The 15,508-nt window shown below is 35.3% G+C and overlaps 1 protein-coding gene across 13 annotated transcripts in view; it reads left to right on the forward strand.

Annotated features, from left to right (window-relative positions):
* The window catches only part of LAMA2 (laminin subunit alpha 2), a 4,753,606-nt gene that overhangs the window by 3,850,791 nt on the left and 887,307 nt on the right, over positions 1-15,508 (forward strand). For all 13 annotated transcript variants that reach the window (XM_044064325.1, XM_044064371.1, XM_044064344.1 and 10 more), the window contains one exon: positions 5,259-5,441. In XM_044064325.1, coding sequence (XP_043920260.1) covers positions 5,259-5,441 — 183 coding nt within the window. The remainder of the gene's footprint in view (positions 1-5,258; positions 5,442-15,508) is intronic.

Consider the following 15,508-nt stretch of genomic DNA (forward strand, 5'->3'; position numbering starts at 1 on the left):
TCATCTTATACACACCTCTTCCAAATTATAGTGGCAGTGTTTCAAAACCCCCATCTGCAAGAAAGAAAAGGCATGTAAATCAACTACTACACAATGCACATTCCAAGACAACTTCAAAGCCAACCTATCCTGCCAACCCAGGAAGAAATTTTCCACCACCACCCCCTTTTATGAAGAAACAGCCATAACTGAAGCCATGCTTCCATGAGCCTATCAAATACCCAATATAATTTAACTACCAATAGAGTATGTTACACTAAACCCCACATACGAAAAGACCTATCAATATCCACAATCAGGGTAATTTAACGACTCTATACCCCATCAAGCAGTGCACTGTATAGTTCAAGCTAACCTATATTGTAAAACCATCTGCCTAGCTCTTAAACTTCCATCTCCAAATGAGGGACACTAACCAACATAATGTAAAACAAATGGACAAACAACAGCAAACCTATTAATAGCTTACTAGCAGCTAAAAAAAAAAAATTAAATATTATTTTAAACATTCCTCTAACAAACTTAACAGTTTGATAGAATGGGTTTGTATTAGCATAGATATTCAGAATGGTATGAAGTCTGCATCTCCATGCCACTTGGCCTCTGATGGGGTGCCTCAGGAAAAGTCATCGCTAGAACATATGCATCAACCTGCATCAGAGCATCTAAGCAGACACCCAAATATCTGTACCCCAGCAGGTCAGTCTTCTCACCTACCTGACACTCCCCCTCACAGCTTCGACTTTTTTTTCCCCCTTTTCCTTTTTTTTTCTTCCTTTCCTCTTTCTCCTCCCCTTCTCACATAAACTGATGCATTTGCACCCACATGACTTGCATACTAGTGCAGATATGAAGATTTACATTGTCAAGTGTGAAAATTAAATCAGCCAATATGGCTTGGGAAATAAAATCACAAACCTTTGCTATGAGGCAACCATGAACTTCTACACCATCCGTAATGAAACACAACCCAGAAAACACAATTAAATGCTGAAATACACAAACAAAGCAAAGCCCCCCACCAGAGAAACACTAAAAGTTATCTTTATGCCCTTAACATGGCTGGAATACACACTTATGCTTCCTCAGTAATTGTTTGAAGGGCCCGTAGTCTGCAGCTCAATTGCCTGACATAATGTTTAATCTTCGATCAAAGAAAGCACCCCGTTAATGTGTGTCCCTGCACCAGTTGAAGTATAAACTTAAAAGTTTGCCATTCATGTCTCATCAATACATGTAACCAAACATAAAACTACATGAAATAACTATTGTCCCAGAGAATTCATTATTGCCCTCATGAAATATAATATGTGAGCGATATGATGGCCTCACTTCTGACCATGATCCACCATGCATGCCCAGAGACACCCATCAACAACCTGACTCAAAGCCCGCGAAAACCCACTGCAGCTGAGGAAAAATCCTAACAGAATGGGCACAATAGACTGACCTTACCAAGGAACCCACTCACTCAAGCCCTTACACTTGTCTGTGAGCTTTCATGAACTGTAGGCCACCCCAGCTATAGTGTAACTTTCCGAGCCCAGCAAATGCAGTATGCACCTCACCATGAAAAAAAACAAAACAATTATTCATATAAAACTCCAAATGCACTTTTACTGTGCACATTGTACATAAACACTATAACTGAACTAATTCATGAACTCCAATCGTTCCACATCTCCCCAATCAAGTGCCCATGACTTGTATAATAAAGAACGTGTCTGTCAAGCTCATTCCCTTCTCCTCATGTGAAACTGAAATCTTTGTATTGGAGTTAACCACAGCCTTCCAAGTTGCTTCTTACATATCCACTAAGTGCAAGGAAGTAGTATAGCAATATCCCACGCCTGGGTGTGGGTAATGCTGGATTTACCCATGGTTGGTGTGGTTTGGTCACGAGGGTGAAGCCTGAGTAGCCAAATAAAGACAACCATGGGTAAATCCAGCATTACCCACACCCAGAAGTGGGTTATTGCTATTATACAATGACATTATTTAAGAAAAAAAATAATTACTTTTCTTAAATAATGGCATTGTATAATGCCTCCTTGCTGCCCTTCCACAGCTGACTGATATTCTGTGGCAGTTCTGATGTACTGCGCATGCGTATGCTTATGCGGTACATCAGAGCTGTGGGCGGAAGCAATGGAGAAAGCAAGATCTCCGTTGCTTTTTACAAACTGTCTCGCTCTGTTAAAGGAGTTTAACATAGTGAGACAGCTTTAAAAAAAGCAACGGAGAATCTCCGTTACTTTTTTTAAAGGTGTCTCGTTATGTTAAACCCATTTAACATAGCAAGACACCTTTAAAGAAAGCAATGGAGATAGGAAGATCTCCGTTACTTTTTTTAAAGCTGTCTCGCCATGTTAAACTCGTTTAACATAGCGAGACAGTGTGTAAAAAGCAATGGAGATCTTGCGTTCTCTGTTGCTGTAAAAAAAAGAGTTATACTAATGGAAAAAGTCCAGGCGACCGGACCTTTTTCCCTTACTATAACTCTGATTTACAACATGCACACTGACCAATCAGCATGCACGTTTTGGAATATTAATGGGGGGTCATTGTATAATGCTATTTAATGACCATGCCCCCTGTTTCTCCTCTTCAGTCAGCATTCTAAGCTGCTCAGTGTAGGTCATTATGGAGACTTCACCTGATTTTGGTGACTGGTCCTCTAAACTCTCAGGTAGCTCAATATCATCCCCAACATTTTGGCTGACAAGCCTGAGACCTGAAACCAAAACCAGGCCTCCATCAACAAACACGGGAGGGGACAAAACAACAAACAGCAACTCATTGGAAACTCCGTTCCCATAAACCTAGAATGCTGCCAATGCACCAAGATTTGCCTCTGCCCTGCCCTGCCCGCACCACCACTAGCACACAGCCTTTTTTTTTTTTTTTTTTTTTTTTTTTTACATTCGTTGACCTGGCTAGTCCAACTGAGCCAGTGGCTCACCATCAGCGGAGACCTGCATGACACTCAGCTTAAACAGAAACAATGAGCAGACCAAAATATCCGCCCAAAGCTGGTACCCTGCAAAAATCTGTACCATTGAGAGAAAACACCATTCAGATAACAATGCATCTTCCAGACAACAGCAGATGAATATGTGCAAAGAGCAACACTGCTCCAGCTCCCGCAAAACACCACAGACCATCATCAATGAGTCTATCAAACACCGGCCTGCCACCAGAAGACACAAGAGACAATCCAGCAATGTCCCCAACAGCCATCCGATAACCACCTCACAATACCAACCCTTACAATGACAATTCACACACATTCACAAATCTCCACAACCCAGCAACACAGCCAAACTCCTCAAACTCACATGCAAGCTCTCAGCCAAACTACAACAGTGCCGCTGACCGCATGTAACAAACGCAAACAAGAAAGCCTCACCCTCGGATCCCCAGACTGAAAAGCCACCTCCACAGTTCCCAACCATAAATCCTCAAAACTGGACCACCAGAACCCTGAACAATCCAACAACCCACAGGGGAAAAAAAACACCAGCACATTCCCCAAACCGTGACCACCCAACCTTACCTACCTCTGCCATGCCAAGGCCCACCCGACCACAGCAACAGCACCCAAGGTCGTCTTGGGCATAAACCTGCACCTGTAGCAAGTTTTATTCTTAACCCATCAGTAAACAGAAACATAAATAAATTACCCAGCTCTTCCTTGTACATAATTATTAAACCAAGGCCTACCTGATCCCTTACTACCAACAGGTCATCTTGGACATAAGCTTGCACTGTAGCAAGTTCATGCCAAAATGTGATTGCCTAACCCAACTACACTAGACTAAACCTCTCAAGTCCCTCCCCATTAATATCTCAGTTCCTCTCAACCATCCCTGTTTCCACTTAACCCTTTCACCTCCCCAACCCACTTGACTCCCCCTAATATCAACCTAACCCCCCATGAAGATGTCCCAGGACAACTTAGTTTGTTGGCGAACTTCATTTGTACCTTCTTCCTGTAGCCTGCCCTTGGGGATCCCAGGTAATTAAGCCTGGATCACCAGCATCATAAGCAAATGCTCTTTTTACTCAGTGTGAGGCCATTTAGCTTTTTTCTGTTCAGCAGGGAAAAGCTAGGGTTTTACAAATTCTAAGTCAACTTTGAGATTTTTGCCCCCACCCCATTTACATATGTGTAACTCCCACAAACTTAGACAGTGTACATTTCTGGACAATCTGCCTTTTCACTACTGAAGTGAAAAGAAAATGCTTAAAATGTTTAGCTCAAGCAAAAACATTCAGCCAACCTGGTATTCTCAATAGATTCTTTAATGAAATATGTAACTAGAATCCATGATAAATTTGTCAGCTTTCAAAGTTAATTTAAATTCTTGCACATCTCATTTCACATTTGAAGATATTTTTAAAAAAAAAAAAATGTAATTGTAAGTAAATCTTAGTTTTTAGTCAGGTTATATCCATCCTTCCTTCCATCCATCCATCCATCCATCCATCCATCCATCCATCCATCCACAACCCCTTTTCCCATTTTTTTTTACGCATGGCATCAGGATGTCATTTCAAGAATGACAGTCATCTAGAGCCAAGGTTTACACTGTTGCATGGCTAGACCTACCGCAATGGTTCTTCTACACCACATATTTGCTTGCACACTCACACCTATGGCTAATTTTTAGTGTCCAGTCTACCTACTGAATGTCTGGAATGTGGGAGGAAACAGGACCACCCAGCAGAAACCCCTGCAAACACAGGGAGGACATGCAGACTTCACACAGAAGACACCTTAGCTGAGAATGTAGATAAAGAATGTGTTACAATGTGCTAAACCAGCAAGAAAACACTAAAGGGTATCTCAAAATAAAGGTGGAAATTTTTTAGAAAACAGATTTGAAAATTAAAGTACAGTGCAAGCATTTCTCTTTAACGTGCACTGGTTGCTAACATTTACTTTTGTCACAAATGTTAATTCTCCTTAATTTCACATTACCTTACTTCATTTGATTCATTTCTTCATTATGCTAGTTTGCAAATTATATCTCATTCTCTTCATTATCATTTTTATTGACATGATTTATCAGATTAAAATTTTGAAGATTAAGTGCCTGTAGATATATGTCAGTTTTATTTCTGTCTGGTTTAGGTCACTGCTTAACAAGAACATCTATTTAAATTTGTTTGAAATGTATTTTAAAGCATCTTATTAACCTTAGATATATAGATCTGATATGTAATTTTAGACATCATGTGATTACGTTTGCTAGATACAGCTGTCAAACTGCAAGAGGTCAAAGAAAAGGCGAGACAGGCAAATGACACTGCAAATGGTGTGCTAGCAAAAATCAAAGACCTTAATCAGGATCTACTTGGGCTGAAGAATAACTACAGCAAGTTAGAAGATGATGTGAAGAAAGCCAGTGCTGCCACACGGGATCCTACAAAAAACAGTAAGTAGTGCACTTTGCAGTATAAACTAAAATGGAAGAAATGTACATTTTGGTACAATAAAGAAGACGCTAAGGTTGCCTATCCTTGTGTTTAATTTCTGCAGCATTAAACATCATTCTGTATACATTACTTAGAATTAATTGCATCACATTTCAGCACTCTCATGGTCTTATAATTCACATGTAAAGTCCCAGAACTGACTCTTCAGTATAGATAAATATAAAATGCAAGATTTGACCATATCTAAACACATGAGAGTTGAACAAGAAGGTAACGTAGAACCGATCATAGTTTAACACTTTTGAGAACTGAACGAGAAATAAGGGGATTTACAATGGTCTTTCACTTTGTAATTATCTTTATCTTTCTGTGTGAAACCCAGTTATTTCTACATTCTATGACTAACACAGTATCATAATGGCTGTCAACTTGACAAAATTTAAATCTACTGAGCTATCAGTGTAAACACTGACTAAATGTTTATGTTGTACCTGTCCCTGATTTCTGAGCATACTTTGTCTTAGTAATAAACCACAGGGTGCCTACTTACCTACCTACTTGGTTATATGGTTTCCATGTTACCAAAACAGAATTTGTTTTGAAAAAGAAATGCACATAGAAATAGAATGATTTGTATAAATGCATAAACACATAGAAGTTTGCCATCCTACAGATTGCACTGAAATGTGAGTATGGTTCTCCATAGTAGCAAACAAAAGGTCTTCAAGACGGTCTTAGTTAAAATACCATGATATCCTGAGATGTCAGCCCCACTTAGTAATATTATTCTGGGCACTTTTGTTTTTCTGTGACAGTGTCATTATGACAATTGTTTGTTTCAGTGTCAACAGCAGCATGCCACAACTGCAGGGAGGAGAGGATACTCTGCTTCAGTCCCATCCTGCCTCTGCATTTTAATATTTTCAGTGAAATAAGTGATTATTTAGTCTGTGTTTAATAAAATACAACAGAAGCATCTAATGTTTTCATACCTACTTATCTCCTTATGTATGTTTAATGCAAATATGAAGAAAAAATTGTAGAGCAAGCTAATCATATAATGCATGATGGTGTGTGTGTGTGTGTGTGTGTGTGTGTGTGTGTGTGTGTGTGTGTGTGTGTGTGTGTGTGTGTGTGTGTGTGTGTGTGTCCCAAGTGGTAAAGCAAACACTACAGCTGCCTGGTTAAAGTTTTTGCCTCATAGCTCCTGGGTCCAAGGTTCAAGCCTCAATTTTGACTACTGCCTTTATTATGCCCTCTTTTTATATGGCCTTTCTGTGTGTACTATGGTTTCCTCAGAACTCGTGAAAAGACATACTTACTGATTGCTTACTTTAAATTCTGTCAGCCACATTTACCTTTGTTCTTTTGACTGAAAATGGTCTGAGAAGAGCCATGTGACTTAACCATTTAAAAAACAGATTAATAAATATGTCCAAGAGTTACAAAGAGCTATGTTGTGCCTTAACAAAAAAAAAAAACATGCAATTCCAGTAATTCAGATTAAATTCCCTCATTGTTCTGATGTTGAGAAGATCAGAAAGTGGTAGGTGCTATGCAAGTCCAGGCAAACAGATTTGAGTTCCTGTACTCCCTTGATTACAGTCAGGGAAATGCCAGAGTACAGGGGTGCTGTGGTGGCATAGAGGGATAAATCTATGACTACAGCCCAATTGACCTGATTTCATTCAGTGGTTTTTGGGGTCTGATCAAGGTGGGAGGGGAGAATGGGCATATCTGTCCCTTGGGGGGTAGAGTGGGGTAGATCCAGTTGCATACTGCCACACTGTCTTGAAAGAATGACAGCTATGCAAATGCATGGCCTGGGAGAGCATTCAGGGCTGTAAAAGCCACAACTTGGAGTAGTGCTCAATGCAGGTGTATAGATACACATATTCACATGGGAAAGGCATTGAGCCCCCATGTAGATGTAGATCTCATTTCCTTGTGCCCCAATTCAGGGGTAAGCTCACTATAAATACCTTAATTGCCAGAATGCAGGCAAGGACATAAAAATAAGGCTACCGGAATGATGGCTACCACCAGACATATCTTGTCCTGATACTGTATGAAATTCCTGGCTAACAGAATAAATGGGTTATATTTTTGGAAGAAGGTATCAGAGTTAGCAAGTACTGGGTAAAATGCACTTTGTAAAAAAATATTTTTTTTAATTAAAAGTATGAAGATAAGTTTGCCTCCAGAAAATCAAGCTGAATGAAAATTAGCATTCAGAAAGTAGGTATCAGTGAATGAATGAATATATCAACATTCAAAACAAGTAATCTCTGTGATATCCCCGAAGTCTCAAAACAACCCACTAAACAAGTGTAGTGGGTCCAAAAATAAAACAGTGTAAGAAATTTCTCTGTGTGGAAGATTTTCAGTCCATATATCTCTAGTTAATCACTGTATAATATTCAGATCAGACAAAAGTAGCAGAAGTAGCGAACTTAAACTCATCTTAAGTAAAAAAATAATAAAAAATATATAATTGTACAAAATTACTAAGTATTCGAAAGTAATCCAAGCAAGGCAGGCAGTCTGTTTCCAGTTGAAAATCCTTTATTAAGTACACAGACAAGCGATTCAAGTAAAACAAAAATAGAGTAATAGTTTCCTCACAAGCTTTCTAAATATATATATATATATATATATATATATATATATATATATAAGTTTTATCAGACAAGGGAGTGGATTATTGTGCTGTAAAACAAAGTATTATTGGTACACATGTTAAATTCAAATCCCTTCCCCCATCAGTGTGACATTCGAACTTGTCATAATAATATAACCCTTATGTACTTTAAATAAAATTTATAATGACGTGGTAGCTCTTATTTAACCAGATTATTAAGTAGTTTATTAAGTCTGTGATTTTATCCAAGACAATTTACTACATGGTTGGAAATATATCAACCTTTTAGTCTATTTGGCAATCAAAATATATATATAAATATTTACATATACACTTTGCATGTAAAAATCAATTGTAAAAATCATATTTTATTTTCATAACCTATTGTTAACAAAGATTGCTTTTGTCCTTCTAGACTTTTTCAGGTATGTGTACAAGAACCCTAAAAACTATCAATAACAATATATATAATTGTATAATTAGTTAGTATTGTTATTACGCATCATTTTGAACAAAAGTGGAAAAAAAGAGAACCAGAAAAAGAAAAATATATAAGAAAAAATGCATGATGAGGGAAACAAAATATACACTTAAATTACAACTGATTTAAAATGGTATTTAAAACCAATTGGTAGAATAAAATAAATTAAAATTAATCATGTAAACAGTGTGACAATTTTGTAAGTTCCAGTGCACTTTTAATTGAACAGTAATAGTTTAGTCCAGGCTTCCTAAAAGAGTTCAGCTTTAATTGCCACATGAGTTCATGTTTCTCTAGAATATTCAGGATGTCTCCTTCAAGATCACCCATGTCTATGTGATCCAGGATCTGGAACTTGAAACCTGTGTGTCTTTTATGAAGAGAAAGGTGTTTGGCTAGTGCATTATTTTTACATTCAGAGCAGATTTCTGACAGATCACATGAAATCCTAAGCTTAAGTTTATTTACAGTCTTGCCCACATAGAATGCTTCACATTCATTGCACTATGCCTTGCAAATTACTTGTGTAGTGTTACAGTCACCCCCTGCACTGGTCTTAATGATTTTCTTTAAATAAGGGCAATAAAAACTATCACCTTGCTGTATAAATTTACAAAATGTACAATTAGTTTCACATCTTTTAGTGTTCCTCTCATATGGTCTAGGTTTAAATTCAACAAAACTTCTAATGTTCCTGGCCTTCCTATAAACAAAGGATGGGGCTTCATCTAAGATGTTAATCAGAAAAGGGTTTCCTGTGACAATGTCCCAGTTTTCTTCAATAACATTTTTGATACTGTGATAATCCAAAGTGTATGTCAGGATGCAGCTATTTTTGCATTTGTTATTTTCTAGGGAATTTCTTAACATTCTCCTACTGGGGAGGTTGAGTGAAGGCCCCCTTCCTGAAGTTTACCTCTTCCCATAGCTATACTTCAACCACTTTCTTAGATATGCAGATTTCCAAGGACACCAGCAATAACAGAATCACCACTGATCTAGTCAGAAAACCAGTGAGGGTTAACTTATTACTCCACAGTAAAAGTCTGCATCCTACAAAAACCAAGTATAATGTAGTGAAATCCCAAGGCTATAGATTAGCTTGAATTACCACAGAGATGGAACCATTTCTGAGAAAGCTGAACAACTTAAGAGAATGATTTTCTAGTGAGAGGCTATGAAAACATCCTGGAACCCATTATAGAACTGAAAAGGACTGAAGCACCTTCACTTAACATCCCCAGTAGGAGAATGTTAAGAAATTCTACAGAGAATAACAAATGCAAAAATAGCTGCATCCCGACATCAAAAACTGGGACATTGTCACAGGAAACCTTTTTCTGATAAACATCTTAGGTGAAGCCCCATCCTTTGTTTATAGGAAGGCCAGGAACATTAGAAGTTTTGTTGAATTTAAACCTAGACCATATGAGAGAAACACTAAAAGATGTGAAACTAATTGTACATTATGTACATTTATACAGCAAGATGATTTAAAGAAAATCATTAAGACCAGTGCAGGGAATGACTGTTACACTACAAAAGTAATTTACAGGGCACAGTGCAATGAATGTGATGCATTCTATGTGGGCAAGACTGTAAATAAACTCAAACATAGGACTTCATGTCATCTGTCAGAAATCCACTCTGGATGTAAAAATAATCCACTAGCCAAACACCTTTCTCTTCATAAAAGACACACGTTTTAAGTTCCAGATCCTGGATCACATAGACATGGGCAATCTTGAAGGAGACATCCCGAATATTTTGGAGAAACATGAACTCATGTGGCAATTAAAGCTGAACTCTTTTAGGAAGCCTGGACTAAACTACTACTGTTCAATTAAAAGTGCACTGGAACTTAGAAAATTGCCACACTGTTTACATGGCTTATTTTATTTTAATCTACCAGTTTGTTTTAAATACCATTTTAAATCAGTTGTAATTTAAGTGTAGATTTTGTTTCCATAATCATACATTTTTCTTATTTTTTTTTCCTTTTCTGGTTCTCTTTTTTCCACTTTATTCAAAATGATGTGTAATAACAATACTAACTAATTATACAATTATATGTATTTTTTATCGATAGTTTTTTTGGGTTCTTGTACTGTGGTGGTGGTGCTGCGGTAGCATTGTCGCCTCACAGTAAGATGCTGTCCAGTTCGATTCTCAGCTACAGCGTCTTCTGCGTGGAGACATGCATGAATGGGTGTACCTTCATTGAAGATTGTGCGTCAGGCCTGGCAAGCCGGTACGTAAAAATCAGCTGCCAATCATTAGCAGACTGGAGTTCCGCTGTGGCGACCCCTAACCGGGAAATGCCGAAAGACCCAAGACAAGTTTTTTGGGTTCTTGTACACAGACCTGAAGAAATCTAGAAGGACAAAAGTTATCTTTGTTAACAATAGGTTATGAAAATAGAATATGATTTTTACAAATGATTTTTTACATTCAAAGTGTATATGTATATAGTTATATATATTTTTTGATTGCCAAATGGACTAAGGTTGATATATTTCCAGCCATGTAGTATATTGTCTTGGATAAAATCACAGACTTAATAATCTACTTAATAATCTGGTTAAATAAGAAGTACCACATCATTATAAATTTTATTTGAAGTACATAAGGGTTATATTATTATGACAGCTACTAAGTAGGGCAGGACCAGCTCAAATGTCACACTGATGGGGGAAGGGATGTGAATTTCACATGTGTACCAATAACACTTTGTTTTACAGCACAATAAACCACTCCCTTGCCTGATAAAAAATATATATATATTTATTTCGAAAGCTTGTGAGGAAACTATTACTCTGTTTTTGTTTTACTTGGATCGCTTGTCTGTGTACTTAATAAAGAATTTTCGACTGGAAACATTCTGCCTGCCTTGCTTGGATTACTTTTGAATACTTAGTAATTCTGTACAATTATATATTTTTTATTTTTTTTTTACTTAAGACGAGTTTAAATTCAGTACTTCTACTGCTTTTGTCTGATCTGATTGATATACAGTGATTAACTAGAGATATATGGACTGAAAATCTTCCACACAGACACGTTTCTTACACTGTTTTGTTAATATATCAACATTTAAAACATTCAGTGCCAAACTAAAAAAAAAAAAAAAAACCTCAGCTTTTTTACAGCATTTTATGTAAGTTAATTCCTTTATCTGATCTGCAGCAAGATGAGGTGGTGCACTGATGACTGCAGTAAATATCTAAATAAAAATAATTTTAAAAATACCTCAAAGTTAAGGACAAAAAAGGCTTCTGTAAAGGGATGTAGATAACATCATACCTGCTTGCTACACTTCCTAAGAAACAGTGACTGCTTGACTATATTTAGTCAGCTATGTTCTTTGTCATGCTGATGAATTGTACCACTTTCAGGGAACAGTTACCTCTACTCTTAAAGCCTTAATTAGCAAGCAGTGGTATATGACATAGTGGGTGTTACTGGGAAAATAATGCCCACTCAGGGGTGTTTTGAGGCCCTGAGGGTATAATTATATCAAGATAAGGGGATATCTATTAAATGCTTTTGTTTTTTAATTACCATTTGCATTCTTTTAAAATTTTGATGTAAAATAGTTCCTCTGCCTAATGTTTAAAATTACTGTAGCATATAATTGTTGGAGGAAGTATTTTACATCCAAAATACAAACACACACACACACACACACACACACACACACATATATATATATATATATATATATATATATATATATATATATATATATATACAGACACACACATAAACACAAATGTGCCCAACAATTAGAGCCACTTATTTTTTTTTTATTTTTATTGAATTTAACTATTTACACAAGTATCTACTTCAATTCTTGCTATATAAATTACTAAAATTCCTTATTACACAGCTGAAAACTTGTCAAAAGGCATAGATTATCTTTCTTTAATGATTTCAGTTTTATCTAGGAATTATATTCTGTGATTCTTTTTTGTGTTCATCCTAATAGTAGATATGTTTTATGTCACACAACAGTGACTGTATTTATAAATTATGTAAATGAAGGCATAACTTCATTTTTCCAGTTCTTTGTACTTCTTTATCAATAAACTTAGATGAAGTAAGAATTCAGACTTGGTTACACATCCAGGAAATGGATACAACCCGAGTTTCATTATTATGAAATTATTAGACCACAATGCTTGCAGAAACAATTGATTCCCCAAAAAGGTAGTAGAAGTATGCAGGCATAAATCATGTGCTACCAATCTGCTTTCATTAAGGATTTACACCTCCAACAACTGGTATCATCCCTTTTTTATTTGATTTACTGTCTTTGTGGAGTGGTAAGTAATCTATGTTAGAATGTCCAATAGAATTCTGTACAAAATAAAGATGTAATTTTTTTCAGGATGTTAAAACCATTGTTATATGTTGTAGTTAAAGTTGAGCCACTAACTTGGAAAGCATAATCACAGTCTTTGATACAAAATTAATAGTTCTTAATTATTTTTATATTTTGAATAAATACTGTCTGTCTAGCTTATCTTTTTCGGGATTGTTCAGAAATTCATGAATAGGTGGATATTCTTTTTAATTATATCTGACATTAATTCATCTTTAGAGATTAGGAAATGTTTGTTTTCTAATTTAAGCATGTTTTCCACATTGAAATCATATTTACACATTAAATAGTCAGTGTTAAGCACTTTAGTCTCTCTTAACATTTGATTCCAAAAAAATCAAATCTCTATTTTTAAGCTTAGCATTTTTTGAAAGTCAGACTGTTTCTGCATTCTAATATAAATGCTACAAGGAATAGTTGAAATAGTTTCTATGCCCAGGTATTTATATATAACATATCAAAGTGTTTTAATGTGTTGTATATTATAGAGGATAAATTATTGGTATTTTCAAATAAATATTTTTTTAAACAACCACTTCATATTATTATTCAAGGTTTACATATTTTGTATTATATATATTTAACCAAATGGTTTTGAGCTGCTGTTTTTATAACATAAACTATAGCATTAGTTTCTAGGTCAGGACATCCTATTCTACCGTTTTCCATTCTCTTACATAATGTCCCAAAGCTGTTCTGGGTGTCTTTGGCTACATGAAGAATTTCAAACAAACATCATTGAATTGTTTAATGTGATCTTTAGTTGGAACTAAAGAAGCTGTCTGTATAATGCATTGTTTGTCAAGTAAAATAACCATTCTAATCAAAATCAACATAGTTTCCATAGAAAAGAATAACTTACTTATTTATTATTATTTTAAAATTGCCTGAAGTATTTTTTTTAATTTGTTGGTGCTATTTGTTTACAATTGCATGTAAAGCTAACCCCTAAAGATTTAATTTCTTTAGTATACCACTTAAAGTTCCTATTAATTTACATAAAATAATTTAACTACTTGTTAATTAATAAGGTGTAATTTTAGGGTCTATTTATATCAAAATTTCGAAAATGTAATAGGTCGAATCACTAAATGTTGAAATTAAATGATTGACCTATTACATTTTCGAATGTTGATAAAAAAATAACCCCCCAAAACATACTAAAGGGTGTAGGCAGGGGGGCAAGCCCCCTGTACCCCCCACATGGGGGCTGTGCCCCCCACATCACCACTACTTAAATATACCAACTCTGAGACTGCAATACATTGAGATAAATGGAAATCTCCCCTTACACAGATTTCCGTTTACCCATTCGATGTTCTGCCCTTTCATCATTCTCGATGTGACAATATCAAATTCGATATTGTCAGCATTCAAGATGCTGATATAGAGCTGTAATTTTATTCTGTTTAAACTTTAAACCCAATATCACTTCAATATAAGTAATGTTTTTTGTTATATTTATTAGTGAAGAATCAATGTCAGCTATGATTAACAGTATATTTTCAGCAAATAAATAAATTTTAGAAATCTACTGATAATTTCAATCTTACTATATTATATATATATATATATATAATTATATATATATATATATATATATATATATATATATATATATATATATATATATAGCTAGAGGCTCAATAGCCAAATCGATTGTGTCCTGGTTTATTTTTATTAACTGAGAAATAAAAGATCCTACCTTAAAATATGAGAAAGAATTTTAATAAAATGACTAATGAGGTATAGAAATAATTGGAAATCTGTATAATTATAATGCTGTAGTTAAATAAGACTTGTTTTCTAAATCAAAGACTTTATCTAGGCACATGCTAATTCTAGTCCATTCCTGTTTATTGTTGTTAGCATATTTAATGAAAGTAATTATTCTTCTGATGTTATCGTATGTATGCTATATAATTTAAAGATGATTTGATGTTCCTCTATTGATGTAGGTAGTATAATTTTAATATCTTGATAAGGATTGACATAAAACATTCGTAATCAAAATTCAGTAATGAAATTGTCCATAAGAAGAGCATAAAGATAGATAATTATCCTGCTTTAATATGTAAGTAAATATTGCGCATTTCCAAGGTAATGTATGTTATAAATAGTTTTAATTTCTCTGAATAGTTTCTGTAAATTAGATAAAACATTGTGATGTACTGTTTGATATAGTTCAGAAATTATGCCCTCACTACCGTTATTATTGTTATTATTAGCGTTATTTCTTTCACCTTTGCTAGCATTAAAGGATGCTTTCTTTGCAGTGAGCAGTTCAGCTGGCAGTCAGCCTTCAGTCTTCAAAAATTCTGATAAATTATATAAGGTTGCTCAGTCCATCAAATTTCTCTTTTAAAACCCTAGACCAGACCCTGCAGTGATTTCTCTGTTAAAAGAATCTTCTGCTAAATATCTTTTGTTTGGTTTTGAAATCATACTAACAAACAAAAATTATTAACCTAGGGCTGTTGCTGTTCTTTCTTTCTTGTTTGGGGCTGTTGTTTGACTTTGAGAAACCTCTACTTAGCAGATAGTGTTAAATCAAGATTTA

Source organism: Protopterus annectens, chromosome 1.part0 (genome assembly GCF_019279795.1).
Source record: "Protopterus annectens isolate FY-2018-M chromosome 1.part0, PAN1.0, whole genome shotgun sequence".
Lineage (NCBI taxonomy): Eukaryota > Metazoa > Chordata > Ceratodontiformes > Protopteridae > Protopterus > Protopterus annectens.